Raw genomic sequence first — 26,974 nt, forward strand, 5'->3', positions numbered from 1 at the left:
GTGTAAGATAGATAGATGTATGCTTTTATAATAAATTGTCTATCTATCTATCTATCTATCTATCTATCTATCTATCTATCTATCTATCTATCTATCTATCTATCTATCTATCTATCTATCTATCTATCTATCGTAATAATGTATGATTTGCAAAAATGAAAACTGCTGCTTCTGTGTAGATGAGAGAATCAAAGTGTATGCGCGTTGTGCACACGCTACATTGATTATGGCCAAGCATGCGCCCTTAAAATAGCATATGAATAACATGCGCAACGCGCCACTGACTTTAAACTATTTTATCCTGGTTAGTGGCGCAATTGTTTTCTAAACCTGCAAAATAGCATGAAGGAACGTTTGCGCCAGAACACGCCTCCTTTTTTGCACTGAACCGCCCAGGGAGCGCAAGTTCATTCCCTAGTTTAGCGACGTGCTTCTGTGGAGGGAAAAACGCGCTTTGCGCGGGTGCAAAATAGGAATGATACATGCGTCGCTGTACAAAGTCAATTGCGCTGGGTGCAAGATAGGGCCCTTTATGTTGTTTTAATGTACATCATTCTTGTTCAGTGTTTGGCTGATGGTGGAGCGATAACCTTAGCCAAAGCAAGAGAAGTCCGTAGATCCGTAGATGGATCACTGGGATTACGATGAGTGGGAGAGATTAGACAGTGCCAGTGTGGCAGCTCTAGTAAAGTAAGTTATTAATAAACCGTGTTTATGAGTTAGGCTAGAAACAGCATTTAACCCTCATCCTTCCCTCGCGGGTCAAAATAACCCAGAGCCCTAAAATTATATCTTTTTTTTTTTTTTTTGTCTAGATAGTGTCACATTCACCGTCTGTCATCGTCCTGTCTGCACTACACTTCCCAGAATTCCCAGTCATCATCACCTGCACCTGGTCATCATCATCTCTGTCACCTGTTTAGTTATTAGCCATTGTTCTTCATCACCGTCACCTGTCTTCACTCGTTGTCATCTGTGTATTTAAGTTCCTGTCTTTCAGTTCTCACTGGTCGGTCAATGTTTTATGTTAGGCGATCTTTGCCTGAGCACATGCTCCCTGTTCCTTGTTTTTGTGAGATTGTGAATTAAAACCTTGGATTACTTCATCTGCGAGTTTGCCTCCTACTTCATCTACCCTGCAGCCTGACAGATTGACCGACCATAAATAAAAAGAAAAGAAGATGGAGATCTGGAAGCAGGCCTTTGTGGGAACCCGCCAAGCTGTGTTCAGGGGGATCCGTGGAGGTCACAGGGGAGGATATGGGCGATATGGGGCCAGACACTTTTTTCAGCACCAACATCCCCACGTCCAACCAGAACCTGAGCCAGTCGTCTGCAGAATCAAACACATCTCCAGAGATGATGACTTCTCTGATCTCCCTCCTCTCATCAGTCCAGCCGAGCCTGCACTTCACGCCAGTCCAGCCGAGCCAGCACGTCACGCCAGTCCAGCTGAGCCTGCACTTCACGCCAGATCTGCCGAAGCCAAGGCAGTATGCGTCATGCCCGCCGCGCCTGAGACAGTGAGCGTCATGCCCGCCGCGCCTGAGACAGTGAGCGTCATGCCCGCCGCGCCTGAGACAGTGAGCTTCATGCCCGCCGAGCTAAAGTCTGACAGCGTCATGCCCGCAGAGATTTTGTTTTCTTTTATTCCGCCGAGCTTGAAGCTCCCTTCGCCGCTGGTTCCGTCCAGCTCAGAGCCCTCTTCGCCGCTGGTTCCGCCCAGCTCAGAGCCCTCTTCGCCGCTGGTTCCGCCCAGCACAAAGCCCTCTTCGCCGCTGGTTCCGCCCAGCTCAGAGCCTTCTTCGCCGCTGGTCCCGCCCAGCTCAGAGCCTTCTTCGCCGCTGGTCCCGCCCAGCTCAGAGCCCTCTTCGCCGCTGGTCCCGCCCAGCTCAGAGCCCTCTTCGCCGCTGGTTCCGCCCAGCTCAGAGCCCTCTTCGCCGCTGGTTCCGCCCAGCTCAGAGCCCTCTTCGCCGCTGGTTCCGCCCAGCACAAAGCCCTCTTCGCCGCTGGTTCCGCCCAGCTCAGAGCCTTCTTCGCCGCTGGTCCCGCCCAGCTCAGAGCCTTCTTCGCCGCTGGTCCCGCCCAGCTCAGAGCCCTCTTCGCCGCTGGTCCCGCCCAGCTCAGAGCCCTCTTCGCCGCTGGTTCCGCCCAGCTCAGAGCCCTCTTCGCCGCTGGTTCCGCCCAGCTCAGAGCCCTCTTCGCCGCTGGTTCCGCCCAGCACAAAGCCCTCTTCGCCGCTGGTTCCGCCCAGCTCAGAGCCCTCTTCGCCGCTGGTTCCGCCCAGCTCAGAGCCTTCTTCGCCGCTGGTCCCGCCCAGCTCAGAGCCTTCTTCGCCGCTGGTCCTGCCCAGCTCAGAGCCCTCTTCGCCGCTGGTTCCGCCCAGCTCAGAGCCCTCTTCACCGCTGGTTCCGCCCAGCTCAGAGCCCTCTTCGCCGCTGGTTCCGCCCAGCTCAGAGCCCTCTTCGCCGCTGGTTCCGCCCAGCACAAAGCCTTCACCGCTGGTCCTGCCCAGCACAAAGCCTTCACCGCTGGTCCTGCCCAGCACAAAGCCTTCACCGCTGGTCCTGCCCAGCACAAAGCCTTCACCGCTGGTCCTGCCCAGCACAAAGCCTTCACCGCTGGTCCTGCCCAGCACAAAGCCTTCACCGCTGGTCCAGCCCAGCACAAAGCCCTCACCGCTGGATCTGCCCAGCACAAGGCCCTCACCGCTGGATCTGCCCAGCACAAAGCCCTCGTCGCTGGATCTGCCCAGCACCGAGCCCTCGTCGCTGGATCTGCCCAGCACCGAGCCCTCGTCGCTGGATCTGCCCAGCACCGAGCCCTCGTCGCTGGATCTACCCAGCACCGAGCCCTCGTCGCTGCCCTGCACCGAGCCCTCTCTGGTACCCGGGACTTTTCCCAAGTATTTTTGGGGGGGGGGCCATAGGGCTCCGTCCTGGCCACTCGAGGGGCCATGGCCACCTGAGGGGTCCTCACCACCTTGGCCACCCGAAGGGTCTTCTCCGCCATGGCCACCCGAAGGGTCTTCTCCGCCATGGCCACCCGAGGGGTCTTCACCGCCGTGGCCACCCGAAGGGTCGTCTTCGCCATGGCCACCTGAGGGGTCGTCTCCGCCATGGCCACCCGAAGGGTCCGCACCGCCATGGCCGCCCGAAGGGGCTTCTCCGCCATGGCCACCCGAAGGGGCTTCTCCGCCATGGCCACCCGAAGGGGCTTCTCCGCCATGGCCACCCGAAGGGGCTTCACCGCCATGGCCACCCGAAGGGGCTTCACCGCCATGGCCGCCCGAAGGGTCCGCACCGCCATGGCCGCCCAAGGGGTTGTCTCCGTCCTGACCACACCCACAGTCTGCTCCGCCCTGGAGGCTTCCTGCCTTGTCTCCCTTGCCTTGTCTTCCCCGTCAGCCTCCAGGGCGCCCACCCTCCCACCCCCTTGGTCTTTCTACGGCGCGACGTCGCGCCTACCGGGAGGGGGGAGTAATGTCACATTCACCGTCTGTCATCGTCCTGTCTGCACTACACTTCCCAGAATTCCCAGTCATCATCACCTGCACCTGGTCATCATCATCTCTGTCACCTGTTTAGTTATTAGCCATTGTTCTTCATCACCGTCACCTGTCTTCACTCGTTGTCATCTGTGTATTTAAGTTCCTGTCTTTCAGTTCTCACTGGTCGGTCAATGTTTTATGTTAGGCGATCTTTGCCTGAGCACCTGCTCCCTGTTCCTTGTTTTTGTGAGATTGTGAATTAAAACCTTGGATTACTTCATCTGCGAGTTTGCCTCCTACTTCATCTACCCTGCAGCCTGACAGATAGCTTATTTTTATTTCATTTTGATACTATTTTTTCCATTTTTAAATGCATTTTTTTTGTTATTTTATTTACCTTTAACCCTTATGTGCTGTTGGGGATGTTTTCATCCACTACGGGGTATTTTTGAGTCTTAATTTGGCCATAACTTTCTCTGTGTTTCAGCAAATGGAATGATTTTTGGTGACAAATCTTATTTTGACACATATTTTGGGAAAATGCTTTGAAATTTTTCAAAAACTCAACAGTACACTGTGGGCAAATTCACTACCCTTTCGTTATGTTCGTGGCTGAAAAATGACTTATTTTCAATATAAAATGTTAATGTTGACTGGATTTTTTTTTACCTTTTATCACAGTCTTGGACATGTCAAAGATTAGAAACAACTTTGGTTTTTATGCATTGTTAGTTTTTGTGCAGCATTAGATTTGAACTTTTTCTCTCTCATTTACTGTTTGTGGCTGTTTTTGCCCCATTGACTTCCATTATAACCACATTTTTTGATTGCAAAGCCATGACACCATATAATCATGCATTTTTGATTGTTGGTGGTTTTCCCTGTTGGGAAGAGGTAAAATTGGTCATTTTTACTGTTGATAACCAGGTGGCACCATTAACCCTTTAGATAGGCCTGTGCAAAAAAAAGCTTAATTTCTGGCTTTTACATGGAGTTATATGGAGTATAATAGCATATTTGTGTGTGTGTTTGTGTGTGTGTGTTACACCATTTTTACAGCAGTTTAAAGTAGTGGCTGTTTTCAGCCACGAACATAACGAAAGGTTAGTGAATTTGAACAATGCACAAGGGTTAAATTACTAGATTTGATCAATAAATAATAAATAAATAAATAGTAATTTAAGCACATTCCACACATTCTTTAAAACTTATATTCAGAATAACTCACAATTTCATGCATAAACCTTTTAATTTAGCTCAAAATATCTTACATTGTGTGTCTTTGCCGAAGTCTTGTGGAAAATAAATAATATAAGATGATATTCATGACTCTAGATGGCCTTATAGCTCTATATGGAGCAAATGAGCTGTTCCTCTGGGTCCTAAAGTCATTCAGTATGCATTCAGAAAGACATGTAGACATTTATAAAATACATTTTTGGTAAAGTTTTAGCATTTTTAGTTTGAATTTTGAGCATTTTTAGGTTTTCTGTGTGTACTGAAGCATTCCTCGCGTTCCATTCATTCCTAAGGGGGTCAGATTGACCTGCGAGGGAAGGATTTGTTACTTTTTTTAAATTCAGCCACAAAACTCCTCGAATCCATTACATTTTTTGGTAACACTTTACTTGAAGGGGTGTGTATAAGACTGACATGACACATGTCATGAATATGAAGGAGGATTTATGCATGTTAATGACAACTGTCATTCGCTCAATTATGACATTTTTAATGCAAAGGTGACATTGTTTGAGATGTCTTTGTTATGACAACTTGACATAAACCAATACATCATAACCTGTCAATGTCTTTGTCATGAAGACATTACCAAAACAACATAACCTGTCATATATGTGTCATAAACATGACATAGCAGATTAATCATCAAACTTAAGAAACTATTTTCTATACTTTCTACTTTCAGGCAGGTTATGATGTATTGGTTTATGTCAAGTTGTCATGACAAAGACATCTCAAACAATGTCATCTTTGCATTAAAAATGTCATAATTGAGCGAATGACACTTAATGACAGTTGTCATTAACATGCATAAAACCTCCTTCATATTCATGACATGTGTCATGTCAGTCTTATGCACACCCCTTCAAGTAAAGTGTTACCCATTTTTTGTGTGTGTGTGTGTATTCATGGTTCAAGTGCGACAAAAGTCCTGGGGTCTTGGACCATACCTGTCAACATTTGGATACCAAAATACGGGAAATCTGAACGCGGGGGGGGGAATGGCGCGGGGGGGGGGGATGGCGGGGGGGGAATGGCAGAGGCAGGCTAAATAGACATTAATTGCGCAGATATTAACATAAATAAATACATACATACTATTCAATTAAAATAAACATAAGACTTATTCATGTTTCTTTATTTATTTTTATCAATTGCAACAATTAACTACATTAATTAATCACGATTAATTGCCATTAAAAAAACTTACATTTTATAATGTAATCATTTCACAATTAATCTCCAAATTAATGTAGAAAAACATAAAACAGTATATTTTAAATATTTGTCTAACAGGTAGGAAAAATATACAGAAATTGAAGTTAACAAACAGTTTGCACTGCATACAATTTAAATTGTACATAGATTAATCCTTATTAAAGTAAAAAAAGATCTTTAGTCAAGAGCAGTGAGTGCTTTTCTCTGTTACCTTTGTTCTTTGATTAACTTTACTGACAGAAAGCTTTATTGGCTACTGTCTCTTTAAAAACAGCCGCTGACGGATCTCACACGCGTCTCATTCTCTCACAACTCTTTACTTTCATTTACGACTTTTTTTTTCTTAACTAATAGACTGCTCAGACTGTTCTTATGAGGATACTCGACAAAACGGACATTTTGACATAATTGCGTGTGTTAATGCCATCTCTCTCATGTTCATCCATCCTCGGATGCTGCTGTTCTTTGCGCGATTTTTTCCCCCAAACTACTTCAGTGGAAATCCAGCCCTGCAGCCGATTCTAAAGATTTTATTGGTCATGTGAATCACAGTAGGGCAATTCCGCGCAAAACTGTCACATCCATAACGCCAACTAAATACCATGGCATTGTGTTGGCGTTATGGATGTGACAGTTTTGCGTGGAATTGCCCAGTATTGCCTACACCAAACACTGACCCCAAAACCTACCCGTCATTGTAACCTTAACCAATGAAATTAGCTGCAGGGCGGGATTTCCGCTTAACTGGTTTGCGCCCTTTGGGATTTTTTAAAAGAAATTATAGAAAGATTAAAAATACGGGAGAAATACGGGAAAATATTTAAACGGGATGATAGCGGGATAGCAATGTAAAATACGGGAGAATCCCGGGAAAAACGGGAGGGTTGACAGGTATGTCTTGGACCCTTCCAATGAACACTCAATTTTTTTCATTTAAAAAAAAATAATTCTTGTTCTTCTCTGCAGGATATTGGTTGGGGCTCCTCAGGCCCGAGGCGTGGGAACTTTGCAGACCAGCCGTCCCGGTGCCCTGTATCGCTGTCCGGTTACATCGGAGAAGTGTGAACGAGTGGACATCGATGGAAATGGTAACACTTCAGCTTCATTTTCATGTGATCAACTATTATCTCTGCTAAGCTAAGTGTCCATTCAAGGAAAAATGTTTCTTGTTTTCTCAAGTGAGTCTGGAACAGGAGAGCAAAGACAACCAGTGGTTGGGAGTCACAGTCAAAAGTCAAGGGATTGGTGGAAAAGTGGTGGTGAGTATATGTGTGACAGGTAGATCAGACAGATCTGATGTGAAGCAATCATTGTCTGTGTATAAAATCCTGCAGTAGAGTTTATAAACCCTGTGTAACGGAGGCCAGCTAGTGAGAGATAGAGACTGTGGTATTTCACGTCCTTGTTAGCACCCGCCTCCCAATGCCGCACACTTGGGTCGAGTCCGGCTCGGACTTAGTGGTTTGTCCAAAGTTACAAGCCACTCAGTGTTTTCACAGGCCACAATGTTGACGTATAGATATTTTTAATATTCTGTCATAATTTGGCAGCCGGTATATTAGGCTGCTGTCGCTTTAAGACCTGATGCACGGACCCCTTATACTGTTTTATATAGCCAACACTTGTCTTTATGTGCGCGCACTTTGGGTGTCGGGAATCTACGGGAATGAGTAAAATTATGCTCAATACACGCAATCCCTCGCCGTAATGCAAGCCCTGTAACACCAACAATATTCACCCAGAGCAAATGAAACAAGTGAGTAAAGGGACGCGGGTTTGTGCATCAACTCACTATCGGAGAGATGATTGAGATTATGGATTATGTTCGACAACACTAGATTGCACATAGTTTATTATTTCAGATACCTGTTTAAAAGACTACGAGTCTACTGAGCCTATTTTAACGATCTGAAACGCAAGTATCAAACGCGAAACGCAAGTAACTTTGTGGGCGGATCTCGGCGCTGTTGCTATTATACCGGCGGGATAAATGACTCTTGCACCCGACGCAAATCTAAAATGTGTTGGTCTGAAGTCGCTTCATTACTCATAGGTGTGGTTTGGGCGTAACGTGAAATAAACCAATCAGAGCGTCATCTCACATTCCCTTTAAGAGCAGGCGCGCTTGTTCCATGGCGGATTGCTATTATAACGGCGGATTTGCCAGGAGCGGTTCACAGCCGAGGAGACCGACGTTCTCGTCAGGGCCGTAAAACACAGAGAAGTGACATTGGGGACTGAGAAACACACCCAAATTAGCTTTGCTTAAACAGGCGTATAATAATTTGGGTAAATGTGTAAGCTAGATTTATGCCTATTTTTTCACATCTTCATGGACACAACAATGACTTCCCTCGTGTGGAATATTTTTCCTTGTAATAATGTATGGTTTTCTAAAAATGTGAACTTCTGTGTCTGTGTGTAGATGAGATAAGCAAAATGTATGTGCGTTGTGCTCACGCTACATTGATTATGGCCAAGCATGTGCCCTTAAAATAGCATCTGAATAACATGCACAACGCGCCACTGACTTTAGACTTTGCTTTTCTCCTGGTCTGTGGCGGAATTGTTTTCTGAAACTGCAAAATAGCACCAGGGAACGAGTAGGACCGGAGGGGTTACGCCTGCTCCTGGAGGGATAATTACATGCAGATTTCATCTCCAATCCTGCTCCAGCACACATGCTTGCTTCTTTGAAGTAAATTTGAACTCCTTGATTAGCTGGGTCAGGTATTATTGATCAGGGCTAATCTTTCGGTGCGTCCGAAATCGCATACTCTCTGAGTAGGAACTACATTTGAATTTGAAATTTCTTCAGGACCGTTTAGTATGAATATGGGAAGTATGAATGTAATCCGGACATACTATATCCGCCATGTTGTCATTATCATGTGACCTACCAGTGTCACCGCCATTTATAAATCTTCTCCCGTGGCCTCATGGGATAGTAAAGCGTCCATCATATGCACACTTCAGAATCTCGCCAGAAGTAGTAGGTCATCCGGGTACTTTTCGCCTACTGTTCTTCCAATACTATGTATTCGGACATACTACTCTTTTTGCATACTTTTTTTGCACGCTATATAGTAGGGAAGTATTCGATTTCGGATGTAACCGCTGGCTGCATCCTAGTAACCTTGGCTCGTTCCCGACTGTAACATAAAGAGGATTACGCATACAAAAGAATGGTTTGCATTGCAAGATTGTTTATTAAGAAAAAAATGATCTGTTACAGAAATATTACACCATGTCTAGGGATTTAAATAAACAAGACAAAATTATAGTCCAATGGGGTAATGAATGTTGGTAAATAATAAACAAATTGGAGCAAATGACTTCTCTGGAGAACTTCGTTCCACCAGAAGTAACGTTGGGTAGATCAGTCCAAACATTTAAACTCTCCACCCATTAATGATCTAATTAACAGTGACGTCACAGTCGGATGTTATATTGCCACCATCAGGTATAGAATAAAAAGACAGGGTCGTAACACTGGCAAGCGCCGTCAAAGACCATCTCAATTTTAAAGATCCCTGAGAATGCAACCTTCTTTTAGCATCCTTCATTTAGCATTTTTTGAAGGATGCATCAAGCGTGTCCTTCATGTCCTCAAAACACCCACAGTTCTTTGCACAAATTCTTATTGATGGAATAGAGCTGATTCGGCACTGAGATTGTCCGAATTCACGTCTTGCCTAGAAGCCTCAGATAATGAGAACATGGAATTCAATGCAACTCAATAACTTAGTTCACCACTGGTTGGTCAATCAAATAAAAATAGGGTAGAATGGGACCAAGGTCATTATGGCATGTGTCCTAAATGTGTCCTGTTTTTGTTCTGATGTCATCTCACAGACATGTGCTCACCTCTATGAGCTCAGACAACATGTCAACCAGTCGTTTGAGACACGTGACCCGATCGGACGCTGTTATGTGCTGAGTGAGGATTTGACTGAGCGAGATGATCTGGACGGGGGAGAGTGGAAGTTTTGCGAAGGTCGTGCTCATGGACACGATCAGTTTGGGTTCTGTCAGCAGGGTCTGTCTGCTAGCTTCACACCGGACAAAAACTACATACTGTTTGGGGCTCCGGGTACCTACAACTGGAAAGGTAATGGGATTGAGAGCTTTTCGACGTTATATTGGACCACTCATTTAAACGATTGGTAACACTTTATTTTGAGTTCACTTTAGACATTCTACTGACTATAAGTAACTTTGCAACTACATTTCAACTAATTGTACTAACCCGAACGCTAACCTAACAGTCTACTAATACTTTAATGAGAGTTAGTTGACTTGTCATTGCAAAGTTACTTATAGTTAGTAGAATGTCTAAAGTGGACTGTCAAAATAAAGTGAAACCAAATGGTCACATAAAGGCCACAAATGATATTAAGACATTGGATTGATTAATTGTTTTCCTATGACTAGGTCTATATATATAAAGTCCCCCTGCGGTGAATATCAAGCTTTTAATGTAGTTTATATGTCTATGTGGTGTTTTTAATCTGCTTTAAGACAAACCATGTGTAAATTCATAAGTCGACACCATTGCTGAGTATTTTCTCCTTAAAACTGCAGTGAACCAAAGACGCTTTGAAATCGCTGGTGTTTCTGACGTCACAAACTACCTTGTAACCAACCAGGGGTGTGTTTCCCGCACAATGCTGTCAATGCCATAACTCGCTGCTTAACTACCGTAGTACGATGCATTGTTGAAGAACTCAACTAGCTAATCACGACTGTTTCCCGTAACCGTATTGTTGCAAATTGGTAGTTGAATCACGTTTGTTAATCACGTCACGTACGTGGTGGAGTGCTAACTACTTTTAAGGAATCTGTTTGAGATCAAATTAATGCTAGATGTTTTGCTATAAATTACGGACTTGGCATCTGACGACTTTTTCCAGATTCAATGATAGGCTAGAGCACGTTCACACATTTGAACAGTATGTATTCTAATTAAAAGATATAGGTTGCACTGAATTGTGTTGAGTCCACATGTCATGAAAACAGGAAACTCTTCTTCTAACCACAAGTCGAGAGCTGTCGTTCCAAACACACAACACTGCGATGCTGTTTGCGAATGTTCATTTGAACGATGGTTTCGGGAAACACTGATTTGTTGAACTATGTTGATAACGACAGAACTTGCGACCATAGTTTGCTAACGATGTTTTCGGGAAACGCACCCCAGGTCAACATGTGATCGTCAACCAGTGGATCTCTGAGCTGAGTGAGTGGAGGCGGGGCTCATTTGCATGTTCATAGAAACGTATATACTAAATGAGGGAAGGGTGTCGAGTTACATTCAAGATATTTTAAGACATGAAGAATTCTTTTTCAAGTATTTTTTTTTTAAATATGTCATTTTGGTGATCAAAGATGAGTTTTAAGGGATAAAATGATTGACTACAGGGGGACTTGGTTGCCTTGGCTTTTGGCTTGCTTAGTTGGGGACATTTAATATTCAACAATATTATTGATCTGCCTTACTTAGGGTGGACGATGACAATTTTCTTCTAGAAACAAACTTTGTTGTATTATTTTCATGTTATCAATGTGAAGCTGCTTTGATACAATCTGTATTGCAAAAAGCGCTATATAAATAAAGGTGACTTGACTTGACTTAACTTGACTTTAAGACAGCTATCACATTATTTATTTGTGCAGTTGTCCCAAATTGTTTTTGATGAATTGATGTGTATTATTTTCTCTAAATCATCTGAACTATTCTCTTGCTGTATCTGTCCTCCTGTCTGTACGCTCAGGGCTGTTATTTATGGCCAGCCCTGTTGAGGACGCCCTGGTCTATAAAACTCTGGATCCGTCCAAAAGCTCCTTTGAGGACGTCTCTCACAACAGCTACCTGGGTTTGTAGACAAACAACATTATGGCAGAACTCTTTCTATGCAATATTTTAATAGATTGTTTTTCATTTCCAATCTCCAAATGTATTGGCATTGACTGCTGATAGTGGTATCCTGACAACATGAATACACTCACATACCTCAATCCCACTCAAGATACACTCGCATACCTCAATCCCACTCAAGATCATGTGAAATCAGGTTCAAAATCATCACTTTGTTGATGTGAATCTGTCCCAGGCTTCTCTGTGGACTCAGCCAAAGGTCTCATGAGTAAGTCTGAGCTGACGTTGGTGGCCGGAGCTCCTCGAGCTAATCACACAGGAGCCGTGGTTCTGCTGCGGAAGGACAACGTCTACCGGCTGATGCCTGAGCATATTCTGTGGGGCGAGGAACTGGCCTCCTCCTTCGGTTATTCTGTGGCCACTGCTGATCTGAACAGCGATGGGTAAGACACAGGGCCCTATCACACACCCGGCGCAATGCGGGTGTATGCAATACAATACCCAATTTGTTTTGCTAGTTTCAGCCCTACGCTATTATCATTTTCACGTCCTGCGCCACGTTGTTTAAATAGCAAATGCCCATGGGCTGCTGGTCTGAGAACAAGGTGTGTGTTCAGGCTCACTGTTGGAGCGTTGCTATTTTGAGGATCTGAAAGAGACTGAGCCATTGACCAACTGAAACCTGGTCTAAAGTCAATGGCGCAGTATTTTTTTTGTTATTTAAAGAGTGTGTTAGTAATGTGAGCCTATAGGCAGGTCCACGACGTGCTACACTCTGCTTATTACACACACACACTCTGCTTATCACACACATACTCTGCTTATTACTCACAAGGACGCACAGCAGCACACAAACTAGCCAAATATTAAAAATATAAGGATTACAACGTAAAAGATTATTATTGTGCACATAAAGATATAGTGGAATCCGACTTGCCCCGTAGATGTTCTGCTTGCACTTTAACCTCACACACACACAGCTTTAACGTCGCGCACGAGCAGATCCGTTTCCTCACTAGAGAAGCGTTCCGTTTTTCTGCTTGCAAATTCCTCCATGTAAATAGCCAATCCGCCATGGCGCGAGCGCAACTGGCTTTTAAAGGGAATGAGAGATGAGACTCTAACTGGTTTATTTCACGTTACGCCCAAAACACACTCATTACTCATCAAGAGAATAGGGACAAAACACACCCATTACTCATTAAGAGAATAGCGACAACCCTTTTAGACCATGCGCCGGGAGCATCAACCATTTTTCCCGTCGTTAAACTAGCAAAAGTGGATTCGGACACACACTGAGTGCACTTTAGACCATGAGCTTAGATCCTCAAAATAGGGCCCTTAACGTGCTCCTGTGTGAAGCTGATGTGCTCAACATCTAACAGGAAGATTTCATCCACAGTTGGACAGATCTTGTAGTGGGAGCTCCCAATTTCTTCGACCGAAAGGCAGAGATTGGAGGAGCGGTGTATGTGTTTCTAAACCCAGCCGGCCACTGGGAAAAGGCCCGACCGATCCGACTCAACGGAACGTATGACTCCATGTTTGGGATGACCGTCGGCAGCGCTGGAGATCTGGACCGGGATGGTTATGAAGGTAAGAGCAAAATAACACACATAGGCAAGTGTGTTTTGCCATTTTGAAATCTCAGAAAAGCAGATTAGATTGAACTCCAGGTTCGGTTCTTTGTACAAAGTTACACAGTTAATTATTTGATCCTCTCTTTTTTATGTTATATCATATTACAGTTACAGTATGCAACAAAAGTAAGTACACCTCTGTGCAACATAACCAACAATTGAAACCAGTTTTAAAACTTACAGTAATTGCATTACCTCTGAGTTGAACAGTAGGGTATTTTCTCTCATGTAAAGTTAAAAACGTTTTCTGATTAGATTTACTGTATTAAAAATACAGGCCTCGCGATAGGAACTCAATACACTTTCCATGACTGAGATTTAAATCTATTACTTTATCACTACTTTCCATTTTTTCTTATCAGGCTACCTGTTATCCTCAACATTTATTAACAACAACTCAAAACTCACTCATAGACACCAGCGAAAGTCTGAAAAAACTTCTGATTGTGATCCAGTGGGGAATTATATTTATATGCTATGCTAAAGGCTACTTGTGCTAACCATTGCATAATAAATGCACATATGCTAATGAAAAATACCAGAGAATTCTTTAAGAACTTAGATAAATAATATAGATTTATTATCGTGTGTTTTTTTTGGCTTCATGTTTCATATGTCTCTTCCCTGTGAGTTTGTGGAGACCGGATGTGTGTATACGCACACACGTCAGTAATGACTCCGGCTAACTCCCGTTTTAATCTCCCTCTGTACTTTCAAGAATAGTCTTTCTGTTGTATTTGTTTTTTTGATTGTTCATAAGTGGAAATACTCCACTTGTGATCTTAGAAATAATGCAATTATTATCAAATATTATTTGATAGTTTAGTGATATTACACAATGGTGTACTCACATCTTGTGTACAGTATATAATTTTCTGTAAAATCTAGTCAAATTGAATCTGAATGTGTTTGTTTTCAGACATTGCTGTCGGAGCGCCGTTTGATGGAGATGGGAAAGTGTTTATTTACCGTGGCTCTTCATCTGGCATTGATACCAAACCTTCGCAGGCAAACTTTCTCTCTAACACACACACACACACACGCACACACACACACACACACACACACACACACACACACACACACACACACACACACACACACACACACACACTCACTCACTCACTCACTCACTCACTCACTCACTCACTCACTCACTCACTCACTCACTCACTCACTCTCTCTCTCTCACACACATACACACAAACACAAACTTTCTCTCTCTCTCTTTCTCACACACAAACACACTCACTCAATCACTCACTCTCTCTCTCTCACTCACTTACTCACTCACTCAATCACTCACTCTCTCTCTCTCACTCACTTACTCACTCACTCAATCACTCACTCTCTCTCTCTCACTCACTTACTCACTCACTCACTCACTCACTCACTCACTCACTCACTCACTCACTCACTCACTCACTCTCTCTCTCTTTCTCACACACAAACACACTCACTCACTCACTCACTCACTCAATCACTCACTCTCTCTCTCTCACTCACTTACTCACTCACTCAATCACTCACTCTCTCTCTCTCACTCACTCACTCACTCACTCACTCACTCACTCACTCTCTCTCTCTCTCTCTCTCTCTCTGTCTCTCTCACTCACTCTCTCTCTCTCTCACTCACTCACTCACTCACTCACTCACTCACTCACTCACTCTCTCTCTCTCTCTCTCTCTCTCTGTCTCTCTCACTCACTCTCTCTCTCACTCACTCACTCACTCACTCTCTCTCTCACTCACTCACTCACTCACTCACTCTCTCTCTCTCACACACACACACACACACACACACACACACACACACACACAAACACAAAGTTTCTCTCTCTCTCTCACACACACAAACAAACACACTCACTCACTCACTCACTCACTCACTCTCTCTCTCTCACTCACTTACTCACTCACTCACTCACTCACTCACTCACTCACTCACTCTCTCTCACTCTCTCTCTCTCTCTGTCTCTCTCACTCACTCACTCACTAACTCACTCACTCACTCACTCACTCACTCTCTCTCTCACTCACTCACTCACTCACTCACTCACTCACTCACTCACTCACTCACTCACTCACTCACTCACTCACTCACTCACTCTCTCTCTCTCTCTCTCTCTCTCTCTCTCTCTCTCACACACACACACACCTGCTGAAAAAGTCTTAGGCACATGAGATGCTTCACAAAAACATTTGTTTTAAGACTGTTAATCATATCATTTCCTTTAGCATGCCAGTAAAATTAATCCAATTTTACATTTCCAAATATTCCATTAGCAAATATTGTAATTATTTATTGAGAAAAACAACTTACGAGTTGTTCTGTAGAGTCACAATGTTTAATACAGTGAACAGTTCTTGAATATTCAATATTGTTCAACAATTAGTTCTGGTCCACTAATGTGAATGTCTGAGAACAATCTAACAGCACTGGGACTGTTCACTGATTCTCTGCAGGTTATAGTGTTAGACCAGTAGGGGGCGTATTATGAGTGAGTCACTGAATCCTTCATTCAACTGATTTGTTGGAAAACACTGATTCAGAAACTAAACACCACGATGGTGTGTTTGCTCAGAAATGTGCAATGGTAATGACGGGGGTTTTTTTTATTGGCAGAGCAAAAATGTAAGCAATATGGTGTAAAATGTCAGTTATCCAAGATTAAAGCAACATTACAAGGCTAAGATAATAAGATATTCAGAACAACAGCATGTGATATTGATTCTGAACAGCTTTCAGTCACACGCTCAAGGTTCTGTTTACTGAATAGATTTATTGATATTCACACAGCAGTGTCATCACAGTGTTATGAATTTAATTAGCTGTATATTTATCATCATGTGAAGGTTCTGGATGGGCTTAATGCCGGAGTCAAGCGACTGGGCTATTCCATATCTGGAGGACTCGATGTTGATGGGAATTTTTATCCAGATCTAGCTGTCGGCTCCCTCAGTGATCAGGTTGTGCTTTACAGGTGAGATCTCTGTTTTAGACACTCGAGCTGCACATGAAAACGTTACAGCTGATGCAATGGCAGTCATTTAAAGCCACAGCGATAGTTGTTCTGACTCGTGGATTGTCCGCCAGGTCACGTCCAGTGGTTCACGTGATCCGAGAGATCTCCATCGAGCCTCAGGACATCGACCTCACGCAGCACAACTGCCAGGGCCAAGATGGAGTTTGGTCAGAAGTTACTTTACTCATACTTTTTCCAGTGCTTCATCATTGTGTATATATGACATCTTACTTGGAAATTAAAAGCACAATGATTCATCATACACACACTGCCATTGAACAGTTTGGGATCTGTAAGATTTTATGTTTTTAAAAGAAGTCTCTTCTGCTCACAAGGCGGCATTTATTTGAGTAAAAATACAACAACAACAACAACAACAACAAAAAAAACAGTAATATTGTTCAATATTATGACAATTAAAAATAACCGTTTTCTATTTGGATATATTTTAAAATGTAATTTATTCCTGTGATCAAAGCTGATTTTTCAGCATCATTACTCCAGTCTTCAGTGTCACATGATCCTTCAGAAATCACTCTAATATGATGATTTGATGCTCAAGAAACATTTATGATTATTATCAATGTTGTACAAATTTTTTCAGGATTCTTTGATGAATAGAAATTTCTGTTTAATTTATTTAAAATAGAATCTTTTGTAACATTATAAATGTCTTCACTGTAGCTTTTGATCAGTTTAATGCATCCTTGCTGAATAAAAGTATCGATTTCTTTTATTTCTCCCTCCTCAGAAATATTCCTTCTGACCCCAAACTTTTGAACGGTAGAGTGTAATATTACAAAAGCTTTCTATTTCAGATAAATACTGTTCTTTCTATTCATCAAAGAATCCTGAATTTTTTTTATGATGATAATAATAATAAACGTTTTGAGCATCAAATCACCATATTATAATGATTTCTGAAGGATCATGACACTGAAGACTGGAGAAATGATGCTGAAAATTCAGCTTTGATCACAGGAATAAATTACATATTAAAATACATTAAAATAGAAAACAGTTATTTTAAATTGTAATAATATTTCACAATATTACTTTTTTGTTGTTGTTGTATTTTTAATCAAATAACTGCAGCCTTGGTGAACAGAAGAGGCTTCTTTTAAAAGCATAAAAAATCTTACAGATCCCAAACTTTTGAACGGCGGTGTACATTCATTACATACAGTATAGATAAATCCATTTCAAATTGATATTTAAAAAAAATGAGTGTCAGTAAATCTGTACCTATGTAACTATGTGTTGTCTTCATGTAGTATGGACGTGAAGGCCTGCTACTCATACACCGCTTATCCGGACTCCTACTCGCCACATATCAGTAAGAAATCCCATGTCTACAACCACATCATTCGCTGTAAGTGGAGATGTACGTGTGTGTTTGAACGTTTCTGTTTCATCAGCACTCGGTGTTCATTTCGAGGCAGACGTGGAGCGCAGAAAGCTGAGTCTTCCTCACAGAGTTCGGTTCCTGGACCGCAGTTTATCAGAGCCAGAGTTTGTTCGTTCTGTGGAAGTGGAGCTACGAGGACAAAAACATCCGGACTGTCAAACAGTGACTTTAGTTGTGCAGGTAGAGCGAGAGATGCAGTTGCCCTCTTTACACCTGGAATGAAGATAAGCACTAAATACAGGTGGAAACAGGGTCTAAAACATTTTGTGAATGTCAAGTCAAGTCTAGTCACCTTTATCTATATAGCGCTTTTTACAATACAGATCGTTTCAAAGCAGCTTTACAGAGATAACAGGAACATAATGTAACAAAGTTTGTTTCCAGAAGAAAATAGCATCACAGTCCAGCTTAAAGCAACACTAAGGAACATTTTTTACCTTAAAATAATGTTTCCAAAATCGTATCAGTGGTTCAAGTCGTAACAGGGTGAACCGCACTTCTGGATTTGCTTTGCAGCCCTATATCTGATATAACCACACTATGCAAGCTTGCCAAACCGGGTTGCGTTTCTGTAGTTCGAATGAGACATAAGAAAACTACAAATCTGACTTGCTTTACGGCAAGCGTTACAATAGATATTAGTTTTTCTTCGTTTCTGATGTCGCAATACATCATACTTTCATGAAATCATGCAACATACTCTACCTTGTCTGTGGACATCGTTCATTCCTAAGCCGGTGCTGGATAAACAGCGCGCGTGTGTGCGACAGTCGGCTGCGGGCGGCGAAATTATTTACGACAGCGGAAATGGACAATTCCGCTTCCAACCTGTAGGGGGACAGAAGAGGAAAAGTTCCTTAGTGTTGCTTTAAGTAAGTTCAGTGATGTTTCATTTCTGTTGTAAACAAGTTATTAATTTAGTTTATTTATTATATATAGCCGCTCTGAAGAAAACCGTGATGTCATCGTCCAGCTCAGTTCAGTTCTTGTATAATAGTGTCAATGCAGGCAGATCAATAATATTCTTGAATATTATGGGCCCTATTTTAACGATCTGAAACGCAAGTATCAAACGTGAATACTAAGTAACTTTGTGGGCGGGTCTCGGGCGCTGTTGCTATTATACCGGCGGGATAAATGACTCTTGCGCCCGACGCAAATCTAAAATGTGTTGGTCTGAAGTCGCTTCATTACTCATAGGTGTGGTTTGGGCGTAATGTGAAATAAACCAATCAGAGCGTCATCTCACATTCCCTTTAAGAGCAGGCGCGCTTGTTCCATGGCGGATTGCTATTATAACGGCGGATTTGCCAGGAGCGGTTCACAGCCGAGGAGACCGACGTTCTCGTCAGGGCCGTAAAACACAGAGAAGTGACATTGGGGACTGAGAAACACACCCAAATTAGCTTCAGTTAAACAGGCGTATGATAATTTGGGTAAATGTGTAAGCTAGATTTATGCCTATTTTTTCTCCTGGTCTGTGGCGGAATTGTTTTCTGAAACTGCAAAATAGCACCAGGGAACGTTTGCGCCGGAACACGCCTCCTCTCTTCCCTGATCCGCCCCCGGGAGCGCAAGTTAATTTCCTAATTTACCGACGTGCGTCTGTGGAGGGAAAAGTCCACTGTCCGTCGGGTGCAAAATAGGAATGATACATGCGTCGGTGAACAAAGTCAATTGCGCTGGATGGAAGATAGGGCCCATGGCATTTGTTACAGAAATGCATATTTGCATTCTGAAAGCATCCCGGACAACTTTAGCTGTGTCTCATTTCCTCAGGCTTTCTTTCTGTCTTTCTGTTTGTTATTAATTTCTTGAATAAATGTCTCAATTACAGTTGGCCCACGTGACTGGACTGGATAGTGCTGAATTGCAGAACTCGTGCAACAAACATTTCCCCCTCGCTATGATCCGATGCTTTCTTCACTGCTGTTTTCTCACCGCTGTTATTTTTGTTGCATGTTTATTGTGTTATTGATATTCATCTAAACAGCTCTCTCATCAGCGTGAACAGTGTCGAAATGTTTTCGTTAAAAAAACCACTGCGAAGGCTTTTTCAACTTCTTTTTACCCCTTTCTTCTCCTCATTTATCTTATATTTGATGTTTACTGTGCATTTATGTATAAAGTTCGCAGCAACAATATTTGAACTCCATAATTTTAGAGATATTGCTTATTTCCCATATTCACAAATGGCATTCTGGGTAGAGCGAGCGGCTCAGCGCTCCAGAGGAAATATATAAAGTGACATGATGTAAACGCCAAGTATGGTAACCCATACTCGGAATATGTCCTCTGCATTTAACTATCCAAGTTAGTACACACACATTAGGAGTAGTGAACTTACACACACACACTGCCGGTATTGAGAATTGAACCCGCAACCTTCGGGTTACCAGTCTCTAACCATTAGGCCATAACTTCTATAATCTCTCACATGTACTGCTCCGGATGTCGCATTTGTCAGCCACATACGTCACTGAGAATATCTCATTTCAGAAAAGTTATTCTTTGTGAGGCATAAATTACTGTAATTTTGAACTGTAATTTGTTTACTGTTACTTTTCAGATAAGACACAGCTATTGAATTCTGCCCGTTATGTAAAAATCCTTATGTTGTGAAAAATCAACACCTTGAACAGAAAACAGGGGATTCAAACTTTGCACCAAAACACCAACACATTGCGATATTACTGCAGCTGCATTTCCTAATATGAAAGGAGTGTCTCAATGAAGTGGTCAGAGGAGACGCGTGTTAATATCAGGTGAAGCTATATAAACTCTTCTGTTCTCGTTTCACCAGGAAAACATTCTGGACAAGCTGCGGCCCGTGTCTCTGGCGATCACACACACTATCCGGAGAAGCAGACATGTCCATCACACGGGTCATAAACACCAGCTGAGCCCTGTCCTGAGCCCCAGCCCCTCCAACACACTCTACTCTGAGGTACAACACATGCACTTCACATGATCCGCCCTTTCTGATGTGGTGTGTCTACTGATTTTGGTTGTGATTTCTGTGTTCAGATGTTTGTGTATAATGACTCTAGACTGTGCATTTGTCTCAAGAAAGAGATGTCCTGCATTAGATTAATATCTGTTTTGTGTAGGGTTGCACATTTAACCCTCTGTTCATGTGTTGGTCATAAATGACCGAAATCTTTTTTGATTATTATTTCAATGAAATGATTGTACTTTATTTTATTTAATGTTTTGTATTTTTAGGGGATTTTATGGTACTGAATTATATTTATGCAGTGGTTATAATACATGTATTCACTTTCTGAGCATGGATCTGAAAACTTCAATAAATATATTTACATTTTACATTTATTCATTTAGCTGACGCTTTTATCCAAAGCGACTTACAATTGCTATATATGTCAGAGGTCGCACGCCTCTGGAGCAACTAGGGGTTAAGTGTCTTGCTCAGGGACACATTGGTGTCTCACAGTGGATTCGAACCCAGGTCTCTCACACCAAAGGCATGTGTCTTATCCACTGCGCCACACCACCCCTGTCACAAATACTGTCTCTTTTTAAAGACGGCACTTGGAAGATTATTGCTGACATGAAAAGTTTAAAAAAAGTGAAATAAAATTATATATTTATTAGGGGTGTAACGATATTCAAACCGAACCGAAAAACCGCGATACAACAGCCACGGTTCGAACCGCGATACTCTCATGTCGAACCGAACGCGCCCCGCCCCCCGCCCCCTGCTGCCCAACTCTCACTTCACTTTGTCACAAAACTATTTTTTCTTCCTTGACATTTGATTAAATAGTAATTAATGAGTACACTTTTAACAACTAATAAGAGCTGTAGTTTTAATAAATATTATTATAATATTATTTACTAAAAGTGCATGTCACGTGATTTGGGTGATCGATCACGCTCGGGAGTTTACATACGCACTTCAGGATGGCAACTCCACGCCACGGCATATTGTGATTGAAGACCCTGCGGTCACAACCACTGACTGATATTGATACAGCAGCAACAGCAGCAGTGCTGATCACGAATCTTGAGAATGATCACCGACACCTGTCATCATCCAATATGATGACATATCACAGCTTTTTTTAATCATTGTTTGATTTGCGAACATAATCCTTTGCCGTCTGGCCGCTTCCGCTTCAGGCCTGACTCGTCTCGCGCTAACGGTAATTTCCTTTCACTGTCCACGTTTTGATTTCGGCAAATCACTTTTGGCGAATGCAAACAACGTGATTATTGTTCATGAGTCCAACATCCAGCCACGCAAGAAAACATGCAATCTACCTGAGGGAATAATATGCTCACAAAACATTTCTGATTATTATTTGTTTAAAACGGTTTTGTTCCCCCCCTCCCACCCCCCCAGGATTCTTTGATGAATGTAAAGATCATAAGATATTTATTTGAAATAGAAAGCTTGTGTAACACTATAAATGTATTGTCACTTTTGATTAATGTAATGCATCCTTGCTGAATAAAAGTAGGCAATTACTTTCTTTAATTACTTTCCCCAAAAAATAATCTTAACCTCAAACTTTTGAACTGTAGGCCTATGTATAATGTTAAAAAAGCTTTCCATTTCAGATAAATGCGGTTATTTTGAATGGTGGTTTGTTTGTAATGTGACATATATTTTTTTGTATGACATTAAAATTATTTTTAGAATTAAATTGTACATAAATAGGTTAAGCAATACAAATGTGTTTGTCTGATAACCTTTTAAACATAGCCTATACTTAACTACAGTTTGCAGACACTGAAATTATGTACATTGTGCGATACAGTAAATATTTTGAGTGTCCCTCATTTTCCTATAAAGAACCACAATTGTCCCGCATTTTACTTTTCTGAAGTTGGCAACCCTACTCAGGTGTGCAGTTTATTTCTGACTAGTCAGTGGAGACATTTAGGCTATTTCATTTTAGTTAACTCAGGTGTGCTAACTGCTCTAAAGAAAACATGAAGCCAATGTATAAAATTAATAAAGTTAAGTTAAATTATTGTTGTTGTTGTTTTTATTAAGTTAAAAGTGAATCTAGTGTTATTATTGCTGGTGGTGCCCTGCCATGAACCCTGCCCCCACAGCAAACAGAACCGAACCGAACCGAACCGTGGCTCCAAAACCGTGATATGAACCGAACCGTGGCATTGGTGTATCGTTACACCCCTAATATTTATTGTTGTGAAAAATGCACAAAAATACCTTTTTCAATTTTTATATGAAATATATATTTTCCAAAACACGTTTTACTCTAAAACTGTGAGAAAATCAAAGCCATAAATCTAAAGTTGTTAGATGGTTAATATCTCAAGAAATGAGCTTTCCGTCAGATTTTGTTTGGCCGCAGTAACAAACCTTTCCAGTAGAACTTCTTAAAATATCTTGAATGTAACTCGACACCCTTGCCTCATTTAGTATGCGCGGATCTATGGATATGCAAATGAGCCCCGCTTCCACTCACTCACTCAGCTCAGAGATCCACTGGTTGATGATCACACGTTGATCTGATTGGTTACAATGTAGTTTGTGACGTCAGAAACCGTGTTTTTGAGACTGTCTTTGGTTCACTGCAGTTTTAAGGAGAAAATACTCAGCAATGGTGTCGACTTATGAATTTACACATGGTTTGTCTTAAAGCATATTAAAAACACCACATAGATTTATAAACAACATTAAAAACTAGAATTTTACCACAGGGAGACTTTAAAATATCTTAATATCTTCATGCCTTATAGTCACATTTAAGCTGTGCGATAATATAGTTACATTTTACAACAATCAAACAGTTGAGATTTGCTATATTATTTATTTCAATAAAAAATCAGTATTGCATGCCTATGTATTCATTTAAGTAGTCATGTGATAGCAGTCTGCTTCATTTCAGGGTTTATTTTGTGAAAATGACTAGCTGTCTATAATTTTTCCCTTATATAATGTTAACCGAATGGGAATTCAAATCATCAGGAACCAGTAGTATAACATTAAAAATGAATCTGCAAGCTTTCTGTCTGTTCTCAGGTTAATTTTGTCAGGGAAGGGTGTGGTGAGGATAAAATATGCCAGAGCAACCTTCAGCTTGTCTACCAGTTTGGCACGAAAGCACCCATTTCAAACACCTTCACTCCTTTACCGCGGTAAGTCTCTGAAGTGATGTCTCAGTCATGTGAGCATTTATAAAGATGGGCAAGGACTCATCCTAAATGTCGACATGTTTCCTAAATGTTTCTACTATTCATTCATTACTTGCCTGTACATGTGAAAATACTTTTCTTTAACCAGTGCAAGCATTTTAATTTAAAAAAATAGGTAACACTTTACAATAAAGTTAATTAGTTAACATTAGTTAATGCATTAACTAACATGAACTAACAATGGGCAAAACATTTATTACAATATTTATTAATCTTTGTTAATGTTATAGATAATAAAAATACAGCTGTTCATTGTTTGTTCATGTTAGTTCACAGTGCGTTAACTAATGTTAATTAAACCTTTGATTTTAATAATGTATTAGTAAATGTTGAAATTAATATTAACTAAGATTAATAAATGCTGTAGAAGTATTGTTTATTCTTATTTCATGTTAACCAAGGCAGTTAACTAATGTTAACGAATGAACCTTATTGTAAAGTGTTACCAAAAAATGCATAGAAGCCTTCATTATTTGAATTCCTCTGTGTTTAGAGACGGCTCTGGTGTGCCGGTGTTCTCTCTGTCGGATCAGAGGTCAGTCGTGCTCGAGGTCATGGTGACGAACATGCCGTCGGACCCAGAAACCCCTCAGGAAGACGGAGACGATGCTCACGCCGCGCAGCTGATGGTGTCTCTGCCAAACACTCTCTCGTACTCTGGACTCATGGGACAGCAGGTTCTCCATCAGGCGCTTTATGTGTCGAGTGTAACGATACCCTCATGTCATCTTTCGATACATATCAAGATATGAACTCATGATATGATACGATATTATTGCGATACTCCAAGACGTATGGTTAAAGGTTAACAAAAAATGTAAAATGCTAAATTTTGTGTTACATTGTGTGTGTAAAGGAATAGACTCGGACTTGGTGCTGAAACCCAAAGCACAGGACAATAGAGACGCCAGAATAACAATATTCATGATTCTGAAGCTGAAAATACAGATTTATTTTAGACGAATATGCTTTCACTGTCACTGACCAGATATATTTATAATAATGTAGGACACTTTTTACTGGTAACAAGACATTTGGCATTATCAGGACACACACATATCCCCCCATTGCATTATCATACATTATACACAACATTATATGTAGTAGTTTAATGCAGTACTGACACTAAAACAAAACAAAAAAATTCACACAGTAATTTTTATTTTGGGTGAATTATCCACGATACATATCGTTGCATTTTTGAATTGCGATATATTGTGACACGATATATTGTTACATCCCTAGTATGCAGTCGTAGTTATTATAGGCTACGTTCACACTGTCAGTCCAAACCCGATTATTTGTGTATCCGATTGGAATCTGATCTAAAATTATTGATGTCCACACTGTGTATCGCAACTGTTCAGATCCGATTTGTGTGTCCATGCAGCTCTTTTGTTCCCTTTCAGTCGCTCACGTTCGACGTAGTCAATTTGAGATCACGCTTAGGGAGTCTGTCATGTTCGAGTATTGTAAAAACAAGCCAATATTCCCGGCCTGCTCAATCGTGCCGCCGACGAGCTCTCACGACAGCCTGTGGACCAGGGAGAGTGGAGACTCCATCCCCAGGCGGTCCAGCTGATCTGGGACCACTTCGGGCCCGCACAGATAGATCTGTTTGCCTCTCCGGACTCGTCCCATTGCCAGTTGTTTTTCTCCCTGACCGAGGGGACCCTCGGCACGGATGCGCTGGCACACAGCTAGCCCCGGGGCCTCCGCAAGTATGCGTTTCCCCCGGTGAGCCTTCTTGCACAGACCCTGTGCAAAGTCAAGGAGGAAGAGGAGCAGGTCTTGCTAGTTGCCCCTTATTAGCCCAACCGGACCTGGTTCCCCGAACTAATGCTTCTCTCGACAGCCCCTGCCTGGCCCATTCCTCTGAGGGAGGACCTTCTAGGGCTGTCTCCCTCCACCCTCAAAGTGTATGTTGCCGCACATCACGATGCAGTGGATGGGAGATCCGTGGGAAAGCACGACCTGATCGTCAGGTTCCTGAGGTGAGCGAGGAAACTGAATCCGCCTCTATGCCCTCTTGGGACTTATCTCTGGTGCTGACCGCACTGCAGAGACCTCCCTTTGAGCCTCTGCAGGCAGCTGAGTTAAGTCCTGTCTTTAAAAACGGTTCTCCTGCTTGCTTTGGCCTCCATCAAGAGGGTAGGGGACCTGCAAGCATTTTTGGTCAATGAATTGTGCCTGGAATTCGGGCCGGATAACTCTCACGTTATCCTGAGACCTCGGCCTGGATATGTGCCCAAGGTTCCTACCACTCCCTTCCGGGACCAGGTAGTGAACCTGCAAGCGCTGCCTTCGGAGGAGTCAGACCAAGCCCTGGCTTTTCTCTGTCTCTTCCGCGCTCTGCGTCTGTACGTGGACAGAACGCAAAGCCTCAGGACTTCAGATCAGCTCTTCATCTGTTATGGAGGCCAGCAGAAGGGAAAGGCTGTCTCCAAGCAGAGGATGGCCCACTGGATAGTGGATGCCATCATCTTGGTGTATCAATCCCAAGACGCACCATGCCACCCCGGGTTGCGAGCCCACTCCACTCGGAGTGTAGCTTCTTTCTGGGTGCCTCGCTGACAGATGTTTGTAGAGCTGCAGTTGGACGACACCAAACACGTTCGCTAGTTTTTATAGCCTACGTGTCGAGCCGGGAGCTTCCCGTGTGCTCTCGGAGCCAGCCAACACCGTAAGCCCCGCTAGAAGTGTCGGCTTGCTGCGCCATTCCCCTCCTATGGACCGGATATGTGCGCCATTCTTGCTCCAGTAGAGTTCCTCTTTAGCCGAACCCTGTTGAGAGCCCGCTCTGCCGTCTCTGATTGGTTGAGTCTCCCCCTGTTATAGGCTGGAGCCACCTCAGTGACTTCCATATGTTGTTCTGCCCGGTAA

At 42.5% G+C, this 26,974-nt stretch overlaps 1 protein-coding gene across 1 annotated transcript in view; it reads left to right on the forward strand.

Annotated features, from left to right (window-relative positions):
- The window catches only part of itga7 (integrin, alpha 7), a 51,034-nt gene that overhangs the window by 8,803 nt on the left and 15,257 nt on the right, over positions 1-26,974 (forward strand). Inside the window, exons 2-15 of the mRNA XM_081357563.1 lie at positions 6,914-7,035; positions 7,127-7,206; positions 9,803-10,058; positions 11,722-11,823; positions 12,061-12,268; positions 13,228-13,421; positions 14,385-14,473; positions 16,322-16,449; positions 16,563-16,658; positions 17,766-17,827; positions 17,910-18,079; positions 20,703-20,846; positions 23,919-24,034; positions 24,585-24,768. Of these exons, the coding sequence (XP_081213689.1) occupies positions 6,914-7,035; positions 7,127-7,206; positions 9,803-10,058; positions 11,722-11,823; positions 12,061-12,268; positions 13,228-13,421; positions 14,385-14,473; positions 16,322-16,449; positions 16,563-16,658; positions 17,766-17,827; positions 17,910-18,079; positions 20,703-20,846; positions 23,919-24,034; positions 24,585-24,768 (1,951 nt within the window). The remainder of the gene's footprint in view (positions 1-6,913; positions 7,036-7,126; positions 7,207-9,802; positions 10,059-11,721; positions 11,824-12,060; positions 12,269-13,227; positions 13,422-14,384; positions 14,474-16,321; positions 16,450-16,562; positions 16,659-17,765; positions 17,828-17,909; positions 18,080-20,702; positions 20,847-23,918; positions 24,035-24,584; positions 24,769-26,974) is intronic.

Source organism: Scardinius erythrophthalmus (genome assembly GCF_964197995.2).
Source record: "Scardinius erythrophthalmus genome assembly, chromosome: 25".
Classification (NCBI taxonomy): Eukaryota; Metazoa; Chordata; class Actinopteri; order Cypriniformes; family Leuciscidae; genus Scardinius; species Scardinius erythrophthalmus.